Source organism: Narcine bancroftii, chromosome 2 (genome assembly GCF_036971445.1).
Source record: "Narcine bancroftii isolate sNarBan1 chromosome 2, sNarBan1.hap1, whole genome shotgun sequence".
Lineage (NCBI taxonomy): Eukaryota > Metazoa > Chordata > Chondrichthyes > Torpediniformes > Narcinidae > Narcine > Narcine bancroftii.
The window spans coordinates 244,161,549-244,177,347 of NC_091470.1; the positions used below are offsets into that span (position 1 = coordinate 244,161,549).

General features: G+C 44.4%; 1 protein-coding gene across 3 annotated transcripts in view; it reads left to right on the forward strand.

Annotated features, from left to right (window-relative positions):
* Positions 1 to 15,799, forward strand: part of LOC138755188 (cyclin-dependent kinase 13-like) — a 102,194-nt gene that overhangs the window by 47,638 nt on the left and 38,757 nt on the right. For all 3 annotated transcript variants that reach the window (XM_069920664.1, XM_069920663.1, XM_069920665.1), the window contains one exon: positions 8,560 to 8,616. In XM_069920664.1, the coding sequence (XP_069776765.1) occupies positions 8,560 to 8,616 (57 nt within the window). The remainder of the gene's footprint in view (positions 1 to 8,559; positions 8,617 to 15,799) is intronic.

Genomic DNA, 15,799 nt, shown 5'->3' on the forward strand with positions numbered 1-15,799 from the left:
AGGTAGAGAGTGTAATGCGCGTCAAAAGAACCAAAGACTTGTTGATCCAAACCAAGGCTTTTATTAACTAAAAGACTGGAGCATATCTCAAGTAGGTCGACCAGTCCAGAATGACCTGGTCTGGCTCTGAGCAATCCTTTAAGACCTGCCAGTAGGTGTGGCTACACTCTCAGCGAATCACAGTCATTCTACACTACTATCTGTACATATGTACGTATACACATTGGTGATAGAATCTGTACTATCACAGAGAGGATGAGGAAATTTAAATTCCTGAGATTCACTATCACAGAGAACCTTTCCTGCACCCAATACACTAATGTCTTGTATGACAATTACAGTACGGAAACAGGCATATCGGCCCTTCAAGTCCGTACCGATTTCAGTGAAACTCCATTAGTTTCACCTACCTACTCTCTGCACATAACCCTCCAACCTCCCTCACATCCATGTACTTAGCCAATCTCTTAAATGACAGAATTGACCCTGCTGCAACTACCTCTTCTGGAAGGTCATTCCACTCAGCCACCACACTCTGAACGAAGAAGCTGCCCCTTATGTTACTTCTAAAGTTTTACCCCCTAACCCTTATGACCCCTCCTTCCAATCTCCCCTACCCTCAAGGGGAAGAGCCTATTCACATCTACTCTATTCCCCTCATAATTTTAAATACCTCTATCAAATCCCCTCTCAACCTTCTATGCTCCAATGAATAAAGACCCAATCTACTCAATCTTTCTCTGTATTCTAGATACTGAAATCCAGGCAATATTTTAGTAAATTTTCTCTGCAGCCTCTCTACCTTATTGATATCCTTCCTATAATTTGGAGACCAAAGCTGCGCACAATATTTCAAACTTGGCCTTACCAATACCTTGAACAGTCTCAACATCACCTCCCAGCTCCTATATTCTATGCTATGATTTATAAAGGCCAGCATACCATATGTCTTCTTCACCACCCTATTTACATGAGACTCTACCTTCAAAGAATGCTGAACCATTATTCCAAGATGTCTCTGTTCCTCTGCATTCCTCAGTGCCCTCACATTCACTGCACATGTCTTATTTTGATTATTCCTCCCAAAATACTCCATCTGCCACCTTTCAGCCCACTCTTCTAAGCAGTCTAAATCCTTCTGCAGTCCACAAAAACCCTCCTCACTATCCATAACTCCTCCTATTTTTGTATTATCTGCATATTTACTCACCCAATTTACCACACCATCATCCAAATCATTAATGTAAATATCGAACAACAAAGGACCCAACACTGATCCCTGAGGCACACCGCTTGTCACTGGCCTCCATCCTGCCAGTCCACCATGGCTCTCTGCTGCCTATCTTTTAGCCACTGATGAACCCATCTGACTACCTCAACATCTATCTCTCGTAACTGAACCTTCCTCACCAACCTTCCATGTGGAACCTTATCGAAAGCCTTATACTGAAATCCAAATAGACCATGTTATTGCTCTACCTTCATCAACCTTTTTAGTCACTCCTCAAAAAATTCAACAAGATTTGTCAAACATGATCTACCCCTCACAAACCCATGTTGGGTGTCCCTGATCTGTCCCTGCCCCTCTAGATACTGAAACATACTATCCCTAAGAATACCTTCCATAAGTTTACACACCACCAATGTCAAACTTACTGGCTGATAATTGCCGGTCCTGCACCTTGAGCCCTTTTTAAACAGTGGAACCACATTTGCAGCACGCCAATCCCGCGGCACCACACCCTCCTCCAGTAACTGTTGAAAAATCACTGTCAGAGCCTCCGCTCTTTCCTCCCTGACTTCCCTTAAGGTCCTGGGGAAAATCCCGTCGGGACCCGGAGACTTATCCACCTTTATATTACCTCAGAAGTTCTAACACCCTCTCTTTCCTAATCCCCATCTTTTCCATAATTACCCCTTTTGCCTCAATTATCCTACACAATTCCAAATCCCTTTCCCTAGTGAATCTCGACAAGAAGAATTAATTCAATATCTCCTCCATCTCATTTGACTCCTCAGACATTTGTCCACTCTGATTCTCTAGTGGACCAATTCTCCTTTTGCTATTCACATATTTTGTAAAAACCCTTCGGATTTACTTTCACTCTATTTGCTATAGCCACTTTGTACCTTTTTCGCTTTCTTAATTTCCTCCTTAAGCTTCTTTCTACAATCTATATCTTTTAAGCAACTCATCCATCCCTTGCTTCCTGTATTTAATGTAGGCCTCCCTTTGATCTCTACCAACTTCCTAATCTCTCTTGAAAATCACAGCTCTCTTGAACATTTGGCCCTGCCTTTTATCCTAACAGGAATATTAAGATTCTGCACCCTTAAAATCTTACCTTTAAATGCCCTCCAATTCTCCTCCCCAAAACACAAATCAGCCCAAACCACACCCTGCAAATCCCTTCTCATTTCATAAAATCTGGCTTTCCCCCACTCAAATACCTTCATCGTCGGACCAGACCTATCCCTTTTCATAATTGTGCTGAAACTAATGATACCATGATCACTGGATTCGAAGTGCTCCCCAACACACCTCTGTCACCTGCCTTATTTCATTCCACAACAATAGTCCAACACTGCCCCCTCTCCAGTGAATACCTCAACATATCGCTGCAAAAAGCAATCCTGCACACATTTTATAAACTAAGCCATCCAGCACTTTCACTGACTGTGTCTCCCAATCTACATTAGGAAAATTAAAATCCCCAACTAACAAAACTCTGTGCTTATTGCACATCTCAGCTATTTCCTTACACATCTACTCCTCTAGTTCTCGCTCCCCCACTAGGTGGTCTATAATACACCCCTATAATTGTAACTTCACCTTTTCTATTTTTTAATTCCACCCACACTGTCTCCCTTGATGAACTCTCCAATCTATCACGCAGCAGCACCGCTGTAATATTTTCCCTGACAAGCAATGCCATGCCTCCCCACCCTCCCTTATCCCTGCAATTCTATTACCTCTAAAGCAACAAAATCCTGAATTTTAACTGCCAGTCACATCCCTCTTGCAACTTATCAAAGCCTCTACTTCCTCAGGAGTTTGTGGAGGTTTGGTATGGCATTGAAAACTTTGGCATACTTCTACAGATGTGCAGTGGAAAGTGGGCACCCAGACCTCTGAGCAGAAAGCCCTGTAAAGGTAGTGGACACAGCCCAGTACATTACAGGCAAAACATCCCCACCATCAAGAAAATCTGCATGGAATGCTGCCATCAGAGAGCAGCAACAATCAAGGATCCATATCACCCAGGACATGGTCTATTCTCGCTGCTGCCATCAGAAAGGAGGTAAAGGTGCAGCAAAACTCAAAACACTAGGTTCCAAAACAGTTGCTATCCCTCCATCATTAGACTCCAAAACAATAAACTCAATGAGAGACTCACTTAAGGACTTAATTTGCACATTATTTATTATTGTACTGAATATTTTTTTTCTGCTGCACACAGTTTGTTTACCTCTCTCTTTTGTATTTTGATTACATTTATTGTGCATTACTGATAAATAGAAATTCTGGCTGGCATTCTGGGAGGGGGGGCGTGGGGTGGTGGTGGTGGAATCTCAGGGTTGCATGTGATGTATTTACTTTCAACTTTTGAACTTCAAATTAACTCGATATTGGAAAGTAAAATTTGGGGTTGAGTAAATTTTTTTTAACTTTTTTGAAGAATGGTATCTGAGATTGGTCAAGAGTTATTCATTTAATGTGTGAGGCTCCTTTTTGTTTAGCGTCAAATGCACTAAAAATGGGAGATTGAAAACTTGCTGTAGAATTGCATGTAACCTGATTACAAAAAGTGCATGGTTTCCTTTCTGAAAGGACATGGATATAATACTTGGGTGGTTTTCTTGCAAAAAGAAAAGCTTAAAGTGTGGCGGCGCACATCCTCATGGCGAATTGGCATGACCCCGACAAACCCAGATTTTCTTTAGGACTCAAAACACCATGGATTCAGCAGAGGCTAACGCTGTTTCCATCAAGCTTCCCCCACCAACTGAGAACATGGCTCGGGCACAATTTCAGCTCCGCAACATCTCAGATGCCACAATGTTGTATCATGTCGTGAGTGCTCTGGACTAAGATACGGCAGCGTGGGTGGACGACATCATCCACCACCCTCGGCTATGGGCAAGTACACTGCCCTCAAAGACCAGCTGCTTGGAACTTTCGGGCTAACTCCCCAGCAACGGGCTTCCAGGCTCCTTCACCTAGATGGGCTTGGGGACCGTAGTCCGTCGGCACTGATGGACGAAACTCTGGCCCTGGCGGAAGACCACAAGCCTTGTTTTCTCTTCTGCCAGATATTCCTAGAACAGTTGCTAGAGGACATCCAGCTGTTCCTCACAGATGGACTACTAGAACCAGAGGAGAGCAGCAGCCCATGCGGAAGCCCTCTGGCGCACGAAGAGGGAGAACGAGGCAGCCCTCAACCAGGTGGCATGGCCAGGAGCAAGCCGACCTCAAGCTGCTCCCAAGACGAAGCCAGAGAAGGGCCAGACGACCTGGTGTTTCTACCACCAGCGCTGGGGAGCGCAAGCCTGTAAATGCCACCAGCCCTGCGGGTTTCAGGGAAACGACCAGGCCAGCCACAATTGATGGCTGCGACGGCTGGCCAAACAAACAGCCTCCTTCATGTGACGGACAGATCCACCGGCCGCTGATTCCTGGTGGACACGGGCTGAGCTCAGCGTCCTTCTTCCCCTCCCCCCTCCCACACACCATTAGAGACTCTCAACTGATCTCAAGGCCCAACTCTGCAGGCAGCCAACGGCTCTACCATCAGGACCCGCAGGGCACAGATCCAGATCGGGAAGGAGAAATTCCACTGGAGGTTTGTCCTAGGCTCCGTGGCCATGCGCTGTTAGGGGCCAACTTCCTCAGAGCCCACAATCGCCACCGTAGACTCCGACAGGGACTAGTTCGACGAGATCCTCCACGAATTCCTCGCCATCTTAGAGCCACGGTTCAACCCAGCCCTGCCCCAGCATGGGGTCTTCCACCTCATTGCTACTCAGGCCCCTCCCCCCCCCCCCGCTGCACGCTAGACCCAGACGGCTGCCGCCTGAGAAGCTCCAGCAGGCAAAGCAGGAGTTCGCCAGGCTCCAGGAACTGGGAATCGTCTGACTCTCGGACAGTACCTGGGCATCGCTGCTCTATATGGTCCTGAAATCATCCAGGGGCTGGAGACCGTGCAGGGACTACCTTTGGTTGAATGAAGCAACCACCCCGACAGATACCCGGTGCCCCACATACTGGACTTCTCTGCCAACCTCCACGGCACACGGGTCTTTTCCAAGATGGACCTTGTGCAGGGATACATTCAGATCCCGATGCATCCAGATGACTTGGGGAAGACCGCCATTATCACCCCTTTCAACCTCTTCGAATTCCTGTGTATGCTCTTTGGTGTAAAGAACGCGTCCCAAACTTTCCAGCGCCTCATGGACACGGTTGGAAAAGACCTGGACTTTGCGTTCATTTACCTGGACGATATTCTCATTGCCAGTCGCAACAGCGACTAACATAAAGCCCATCTCTGCACACTCTTTGCCCGGCTGGCCGACTTCGGCCTCACTATCAACGCGGCCAAATGCCAGTTCGGCAAGGAGTCCCTCCAGTTCCTGGGGCACACCATTTCGGAAGCTGGGGCCACGCTGGCGCTGGAGAAGGTCGCGGCAGTTCAATGATTACTCAAACCCTCCACCCTGAAAGGTCTCCAAAAGTTCGCGGGGATGGAGAACTTTTACCATCGTTGCATCCCTGGAGCCGCGCGCACCATGCGGCCATTGTTCGTGCTCGTGGCCATCAAAGAAAAGTTTTCAACGTCAGAGAAGACGGGCAGGGCTTTCATCGCGACAAAGGAGGCTCTAGCCAATGCCATGCTGCTGGTGCACCCGTGGCTGGAGGCGCACTCGGCGCTCTCCGTGAACGCCTCAGCTACAGTGGGGGGGGGGGGGGGGTTCTGGAACAGTGGCTCTAAGGACAATGGCGCCCACTGGCCTTTTTCAGCAAGCAGCTGCGCCCAGCGGAGCTCATGTACAGCGCCTTTGACCGGGAGCTCCTGGCGCTGTATTTGGCCATCTGCCATTTCCGCTACTTCCTCGAGGGCAGGCCATTCACAGCCTTCATGGATCTCAAGCCCCTCACTCAAGCACTGGCGATGGCCAAGGATCAGTGGTCCACCAGACAGCAGCGCCACCTCTCGTACGTATCTGAGTTCACAACCGATAACCAACATAGGGCCGGCAAGGACAATGTAGTGACGGATATGCTCTCCCGACCAACCATCAACACTTTCATGCCCGGCCTGGATTACAAGCAACTGGCTCAGGCACGGACACATTGCTCTGCGATGTCTCAACAGGCACACCGCGCCTGGTGGTCCTGCCGCTTTGGAGGGCGAAGGTCTTCAGTCTGATCCAAACTTCGCTCACCCAACGGTAAAGACAACCATGCAGATGGTCGCAGAGCAGTTTGTGTGGCACGGGCTGAAGAAGGAGGAAGTGGAACTGTACCAGGTGCCAGACCTTCAAGGTCCAGAGACATAAGCGAGTCCCCATCCAGAACTTTGACCCAGGAGTTCGCAGATTCCAGCACATCCACGGTGATGTTGTTGGGACCCTGCCAGTGTCCAAGGAGGCTCGTTACCTCCTCAACATGGTGGATCGGGCCATAAGGTGACCGGAGGCTGTCCCAATTAAGGAGGCCTCCGCGGAGACATACGCCAGGACTCTGGTCAGCCAATCGATCGCACATCACTCGTGACAGAGAGGCAGAGTTCATGTCTGCCCTGTGAACTCAGATGGCGAAGCTCCTGGGAGCTTCACCACACCACAGCATACCACCCACACTCCAACAGGTTGTTGGAGAGGTTCCACAGGCATCTGAAGGCATCGGTTATGGCCGGGCTCTCTGGACCAGACTGGCTGACGAACTACCCTGGGTCCTCCTCGGGATTAGGACGGCACCCAAGGAGGACCTGCAGGCTTCAGCAGCGGAGATGGTCTATGGCACACCACTTTCCCTGCCGTGTGAGTTTTTCAGCCCTGACCCTGACACCATGGCCACCGACAAAAACCTGCTAGAGGACCTACGCAGGCGACTTACCTCCCTCTCTCTCGGCCGTCTCATCTCCCCAAAGACCAACTCGGCCTAGTTCGTTTTCGTGCGGAGGGGACCACAAAGTGTACCCAAGGAGGACCTGTAGCAACCGTATGAGGGGCCATACAAAGTCTTGCACTACTCTGGCGGAACCTTCACGCTGGAAGTTGGGGGGAGAGAGGAACATTTTTCGGTGGACCGCCTGAAGGCAGCCCATCTGGACTTATCACAGCCGGTGTAGACTGTGCGCCCAAGCACCAGATCTGGCCGCGAAAACAACAGGATGCGTAGCCAGTTCGGGGGGGTGGGGGGTGTGGGGTGTGGGGTGTGTGGTTGTGTGGCGGCGCACATCCTCATGGCGAATCGGCCACGCTTGCCATGTGGCGGGGAAATGGCATCGTCAGAGGTTTCTCTCTGACTCCAGCATCCCTTCCAGCGCGCACCCTGGGCAGTGCTTATGATGTCACAATGTACCAAGTGATTGAGCTCATGCTGCCCTTAAAGGGGCATGCTGAATTTGAATAAATATAGTCGTTAACGACCCTCAACAACGTGGTGGGTGTGTTTCTTCCACTGCTCACACCGCCACAAAAGTGCAGTTATTGATTCTGGTTTTATTTCTGAATTATTACAGTAAAATTGGATTTTTATAAATTACCAGGTCAAAAGTATGACTATTAAGCTCATCTTGTTTGATGCTAATCACATACTTGCATGAACATTAAATGTCAGTAATCCTCCGCCTGTTGTGGTTTTGTGTTGATTCAATCTTTCTGTATTTTAGCTTCTGTGTGTTTGTCAGTGTGTTTTCTCCTTATGCTTTCTATCCAAAATTTTAGAAAAGGTATCTCTTCAGCTGAAACAACCTCCTTGCCAAAATAACTTGATTACTTGACAGCACCATTTTCTCTTGGTTATCTTAACACATTTTTACCTCTTCTATCTTTATTGTTCTCTTGCTCTCACCCTCTTAAATTTACTGTGTCCCACTTTACGTCATTATTTTTCATTATTCCTTAAAAATAATTAAAAATTGACTTTATGAAGGGTATTGCTTGAGAAGAAAGATAAAGGGTCAAAAATACAAAGTTTTCATTTCCAGCAGCAGGGAAAGTAAATGTCTTTTATCATTATTTTGATCTCAAACCTACTGTGGTTTGTAATGTTTTAAAGATCAAGATGATGCCTTGTGCTTTATTGATTATGTTGATTAAAGTTTAAAAAAAAAACACTTTTTTTCCCCTCTGGGATTTTTTAAATTTTGTAATATTCTAATTTTAAGATCTGAAATTAAACCTTAGAATTGAGAACCCTAATAGTTTTGTTTCCTAACTTTGGTGTAAGATTTAATATATTACTTCTTCATTTTTAAAAAATGCACTGTGCAGGTGACCAAAATAAATATGAAAGATTAAAATTTTGAATTTTTTTTTTCCTGCCTCTAGGGGACAGATAAAACTGGCTGATTTTGGGCTCGCTCGACTTTACAACTCAGAAGAAAGGTGTGTAGCATTTTCAAATGTCATGTGTCATTGTAACTTTAATATTGGGTCTTCTGAAAGAAGCTGCTTTCTCCCATTCAATGAAGCTTTAGGTGAAGTAGATTTTGGACAGTTACCCATCCTTGCTGCTGAATATTATTGCTTAATTAAAAATTGATCTTCATACTGTAAAATTTGATAGACTTTAACTGAGGTCTGTAATAATGTTGCAGATATGAGAAAGTATGAGAGTAAAGTGTGTAACAGTTATTGATCGTTAGTTTAATGTAAAACTTTCACATATGTTTGTGTGTGTCTTAGTAAAGTTAGTTATGGTGGAAAGGGTCACGTACAGGTCACATCACGTTTACAGAAACATATTGCACTCAGAGCTCATTTCGGAGTCTGGAAGAACCAGATCATAATGGAACTGACGTGGGTCTTAAATGATTCCAGGACAATGGGTGTGTATACAGCATTCTGCTGGCAACTGGTCAATTAAGCATGCTCTTCTTTGAGCGATGTGCTCAGACTTTACAGAGTCATCGCCACTTAAACCTCTTGGATAGAAATGAAGTCCAGTGTTTGTATGGGTGTGAAGTGATAATTTGAAGGAAGGCAAAAGGTCCTCTACCATGATTTGTGTTTTGGAGAAATGAAACTAAATCAGTGCTGATGTTATGTCATGATTTCAGAGAAACATAACTGAAGGCAGAAATAGACATTTTAAAACCATACTGAAGAAATTGACCATCCTCTGAGAGGCACAGGGGTGAAACAGTAGTTCCTGAAGAAAGAGGGAGATGCTGTTCTGTATTGTATTATCCTTGTAGGAGGTAAACAAAATAAGTGGATTTAAAGTAATAAAAACCACTTTGCTCTTGATTAAGAAAGAAATGATTGTGAAGATCACAATTTCGTAACCATAACCAGATAGGGGGAAACTTGTGAAAACACTTGTATGAAGAATAGATCTCTGAAAGACTACTCATCAAAAGACTAGTGCGTTTAAAGAGATCTGAAGATATGGTTAAAAGTGCTTCATAAATTACTTCTGAACTGCGATTTAAAAAAATCTCCAAGCAACACAAGATGTTTCATGCTGAAATTTTAAAATGAACTTTTCATTCAACCTCAAACTGAAAACACACGCATTAGAGATAAGTAAGAAATGTTGTTATTAATAGTTTCAAAAAAACTATTATTTTGAATTTACCTTTGGTGAAATTTCCATTGCTGATCCTTTGTTAGTTCATAATGACATTTGTTTGTTTGTTTGTATCAGTAGATTTAAGTTCTTTGGCTTTTCAAATTTTCTGCATTGTAACATCATTATTAATGCCCTAGTTTAGTAATTCGAGTGCCCAGAAATGCAGGAAGTAGCAAATCGAGCCAGGTCTATCACAGGTTCTGATCTCCCATGCATTTGAAGCATCTATGTGAAGTGGTGCCTCAAGAAGGCAGTCAGCATCAGAAAGATACAAAAACCAAAAGTCGACCACCTTTAGATTCAAGATCAGTCTTTTCCGTTGGCTGGCAGGATCTTGAACCTCTCAATCTTACTCTAATCATAAACTAGAGCACCACAAAAAAAAATAAATCTGTCTGCACCAATGAAGCACCACTTTTCTTCCATTCTTGTAACTGAATATTTGTTATCTATCTTTTTACAATTATTATCTCTTTCCATACTGGAATAATTTAACATGGACTGTTGAAGTTTTTTTTGACATAAGTATATGTTTGGTGGCAGTAAACAAGAATTTTGGTACAGCTAAACTTTGTAATAATGCATATAATGATAACACATGAGATACTTTGATTCCATTTTCCTGCATTATTACTTTATCACTTTGCTGTTCATATTGCTTGCTGTAAATACATATTGATCTCTGTGGTTCAATTATAAGTCCCCATGGATAACTACATTTTCCCAGTAGCTTGCTAAATATGTCAAGATAGTTTTTTAAAAATTCCTCAATGCCACATATAGATCCTAGCATTTTCTCATTTTAATGTAGAATTCGCGAGTCTGTAACCCAGATTTTCCTTCTCTACTTTCTTGATGTACCTTCCATTCTATAACATGCATACTTCTGGACAATCAAAGTCTGTGAATTCTGCCTCTTCAATTTTTAAAATGTTGGTCGCTGTGCCAGAAAATTTGGCTTTGTGTCACTTATTTTTAGTCTCTTTCTCTGCTAAACCAAATTAATTTCCTCATTGTCATTTTGTTTTGTTTCCTATATTTTGGAACTTTGTCTTGACCTTTCCTCGCTGTCTCTGGTTCATTAACCCCATTGTAACTTCTCTGCCTCTGAAAACACCATATTTGTTTTTACTGATCTCTCTTTACCTGGCGTAAAACAAGAAAGTCTGCAACACAGTGATTGAAGTAAAAACACAATGTTGGAGAAACTCAGCATGTCAAACAGTGTACTTTATGTAGCAAAGTTAAAGACACATAACCAACATTTCAGATTTGAGCCCTTCATCAAGGTATGAGCAAAATGAAAGCAGGTGTCTGAATAAAATTGTGGAGGGAGGGAGGAGCATAGACCCATAGGCAAGAGGTAATAGATGGGTAAGGGAGGGAGGGCACAACAGCAAATAGGGGGAGGGGAATGGCTCTGTGAATGGAGAGGGGAGAAGGGAGGGGTGAAGAGCTAGAGGAAAGGAGACAGAGGGATAGGGAGAGTAGAAGTTGGTGCTACTGAGCAGTAGTTATTGAGGCAGCCAAAGCTACTCTTCTTGGGGACTGGGATGATTGATGCCCTTTTGAAACTGGTGAGAACCTCTGACTGCAGCAATGAGCGGTTGAAAATGTCCGTGAACATTCTGGCACAGATTTTCAGTACTCTGCCAGGTATGCGGTCAGGGCCTGTTGAATGACATTTGACATCGCCCTCAGAGACAGATATCACGGGGTCCACCTTTTTCAGGGATTCTAGTAGGCATTGTTTGGTGGTTCTTAAAGTGGGCATGGGTATTCAGGTCATGGGGTAGTGAAGCATTGCTGCCATATATTCGCTTTTTAGGCTGTAATGGCCTACACTCCCTGCCATAGCTGGCGTGTATCTGTCTCAAGCTTTCTCCAGAATTGCCACTTTGCTTTGGAGGTGGCCTTTCGAAGGTCAACCTGGGCTTCTTGTCAATCCCTAGCCTTAAACCCCCTTGTTCTCGCCCTTAGCCAGTTGTGGATTCTCTGATTCATCTGGGGCTTCTGGTTGGGGAACACCCAGTATTGGCACATGGGCGCACACTCATCCATGCAGATCTTGATGAAGTCAATGACACCTGTTGCATATTATTCAAGTCTTTGGATGAATTCTTGAATATATCCACTGATTCAAAGCAGTCCTGCAGTCACGCCTCTACCTCCCTCTACCACACTTCACTGGTGCTGTGGTCCTCAGTTTCTGCTTGTACACCAGGTGTAGAAGTACAGCCAGGTGATCAGACTTGCTGAAGTGCGCTCGTGGTATGGCTCAGTATGCATTTTTCATGGTGTAGCAGAGGTCGAGTGTGTTGGTTCCCCTAGTCTGGCATGTGACATGTTGGCGGTAGTTTGTACAAGACTTCTTCAGGTTGGCCTGATTGAAGTCTACCACAATGATTGGGAATGCATCCGGATGTGCTATCCATGGCTGTTTATCACAGTGCTCAGTCTCTCTAGTGCCAGCCTAATGTTAGCCTGGGACAGAATGTACACTATGACCAGGATAATGGTGGTGAACTCCTTCGGCAGACAGAATGGGTGACACTTGATCGAGGTAGCAGGACTGGGACATGACCGTCACGTCTGTGCACCACAAGGAATTGATGATGACACAAACGCTGCTTCCCCTGGTTTTTCCAGATCCGTTCGATCAGCATGATGGAGGGTGCAGGCCTTGGGCTACAGTGCCATGTCCGGAATGTCCGCGTTCAGCCATATATCTCTAAAGCGCATCATGCAGCACTCCTTGATATCTCTCTGATGTGGCAGTCTGGCTCTGTGTTCATCAAAGAGTTGGAGTCATCTAGGGAATCTGGTACTCCTGTTGGAGTTCATCAAAGAGTTGGAGTGATCTTGTGTTCCCTTTGTGCCCTTCTCTACATGGGCAAAACTGGTTGCAGTCTCGGAGATCGGTTTGCTGAGCACATTTGCTCTGATTGCACCAATGATAGGGATCTCAAAGTGGCCAACCATTTCAATCCTGTGCTGACATGCCTATCCATGGCCTCATGCACTGCCAAACCAAGGCCACCTGTAAATTGGAGGAGCACCACCTAATATTCTCAACATTGTAATTCCATCTGCCATATTTTTGCCCAATCTCCAAATCTGTCTATATCCCTTTGCAATTTTACAGTTTCTTCAACAGTTCCTGCTCTGCCATCTTTCTTGGTGTTATCTACAAATTTGGCCACAAAACCATTCATTCCAGAATCCAAATCATTAATATAAATTGTAAACAACAGTGGCCCCAAGACCAACCCCTGCAGAACACCGCTCGTTACAGGCAGCCATCCTGAATGGGATCCCTTAAGTTCAACCCTTTGCTTTTTGTCTATCAGCCAATTTTCTATCCAGTCTAATAGCGTCCCTGCAATTCCATGGGCCTTCATCTTATTTAGCAGCCTAACATGCGGCACCTTATCGAAAGCCTTTTGAAACTCCAAAGATGTAACATCCACAGCCTCCCCTTTGTCGATCCTACCTAAGATTTCTTAAAAAAAAACTCTTAATAGGTTAGTCAGGCAAGATCTCCCCTTGGAAACAACCATGCTGAATAGGACTTATCCTGTCATGCATTTCCAGGTATTTCATAACTTCATCCTTAAGGATTGACTCTAATATCTTCCCACCCACCGACATCAGACATTTATAGTTTCCTTTTTTTCTGTTTTCCACCTTTCTTGGACAGCAGAACCACATTTGTAACCTTCCAATCCCCTGGAACCACACCAGAGACTACTGATTTCTTGAAGATTGTCACCAATGGATCTACAATATCCAAAGCCACCTCTTTCAAAACCTGCGGGTGTATCTCGTTTGGTCTGAGAGATTTATCTATCTTTAATTCATTGAATTTACCAAGCACAATTTCTTTAGTAATCTTAACTGTATCCAACTCTACTCCCTGAAGCCTCTGTCAGGGATATTACTTGTGTCTTGCACAGTGAATACAGACTTAAAATATTGATTTAATTCTTCTGCCATATCTTTGTAACCCATTTTAATTTCCTCAGCATTGTTTTCTATTGGTCCCATGTCAACATGTGTCTCTCTTTTATTCTTTATATATTTAATAAAAACTCATATCTTTTTATATTGTTTGCCAATCTCCTTTCATAACTCATCTTTTCTTTCCTTATGACTTTCTTTTATTTCTTTTGCAAGTTTTTAAAAGAATCCCAGTCCTCTGATTTCCCACTTGTATGCCCTCCCCATTGCTTTTATCTTGGCCTTATCTTATTTTTTTAGCCACATTGGTACCATCTTTCCTTCGACTAATTTCCTTTTGCTTGGAATATATCTATCCTGCATGCCTTTTATTATTTTCAAATATATCTTCCAATCCTGCTCTGTTCCTCCGACTAGTTTTCTTTTCCATTCGACTTGAGCCAGTTCTTTCCTCATACCACCATAATTTCCTTTTTTCTCCTGAAAAATTGATACATCGGATGACATTTTTTCCTTTTCAAATTTGAAATTGAATTTGACCATGTTTTGGTCACTGCTTCCTAGAGATTCTAAGACCTTCAATTCCCTAACATTGCACATGACCCAATCGAGAACTGCGGATCCCCAGGGCGCTTCTCAGCAAGCCTTTAAAAAAATCCATCTCTTAGGTTTTCTACAAACTCACTCTCCTGTGATCCAATAAATTCCTGTCTTTCCCAATTCCCTTCCATTTTAAAATCTCCCATAATTATTTTGATATTATCTTTGCGACATGTCCTTTTTATTTCTGTCTGTATCTCATAGTCCACTTCTTGGCTGGTGTTTGGGGGCCTGTATATAACTGCTAATATAATCTTTTTACCCATGGCATTTCTTAATTCAACCCATACTGATTCTAGTGCTTTAGATCTTATGTCCATTTTTTTTCTATTGATTTAATGCCATTACATCATCAGAGCCACCTGTCCACCTCTACTTTCCTGCCTATCTTTCCTATAGACTGTGTATCCTCGGATATTGAGCTCCTAATCGCACACCTCATTGAGCCATGTTTCAGTAATGGCCACAATGTCGTACCTTTTTAGTTGAATCTGAGCAACCAAGTCATCTACTTTTTCTGATGCTATGTGCATTTAAGTAAAGTGCCAGTAAGCCTGTTATTGATGTCGTTTGTGCTGTATTCCTGTTGAATTCCTGTCTGCTCACCTGCATTTCCTTTTTGCTGTTTTTGATCACGTCTTTACTATTAATTCTTTCCTCTTTTATAACTCCCTGTCTCACTGCTATCCTATTCACTTTGTTCTCATTATGATTTCCCTCCCCAGTGACTAGCAAACCCTCCTGCCAGGATATTGGTCCCTTTCCAGTTGAGATGTATCCCATCCTTTTTATTGAGGGCTGTCTTTCCCCAGAAGCAATCCCAATGATCTAGGAATCTGAAGCCCTGCCTCTTACACCAACTTTTTAGCCACACATTCATCTCCCATAACTTCCTATTTGTACCCTGTCTTGCACGTGGTACAGGCAGCAATCCAGAGATTACCACCCTCAAGGTCCTGTCTTTTAACTTTCTACCTCACTCCTTATATTCCCTCTTGAGGACCTCGTCTCTGCCTCGATCTATGTCATTGGTCCCCATGTGGACCACGACATCTGACTGCTCTCCCTCCCCTTCCAGAATGCTGCTGAGACTACTTGAGACATCCCTGAACCTGGCACCTGGAAGACAACATACCATCCGGAAGTCTCTATGCATCTCAGCAAATTTCCTGTCTGCTCTCCTAACCAATGAGTCACCTATTACTAATGCTTTCCTCTTCTCAGCCCTTCCCTTCTGAGCCAAGGAGTCGATCTCTGTGCCAGAGATTTGACCACCTCAACTCATTCCTGGTTGATAGTACCCACCAGCAGTATCCAAAATAGCATACATATTGTTGGTGGGAACCTCCACATGGGTACTCTGCATTACAGGTCCCTTCCTTTCACCTCCCATGACAGTCACCCATGTATCTGCCTCTCTGACTATCTCTCTGT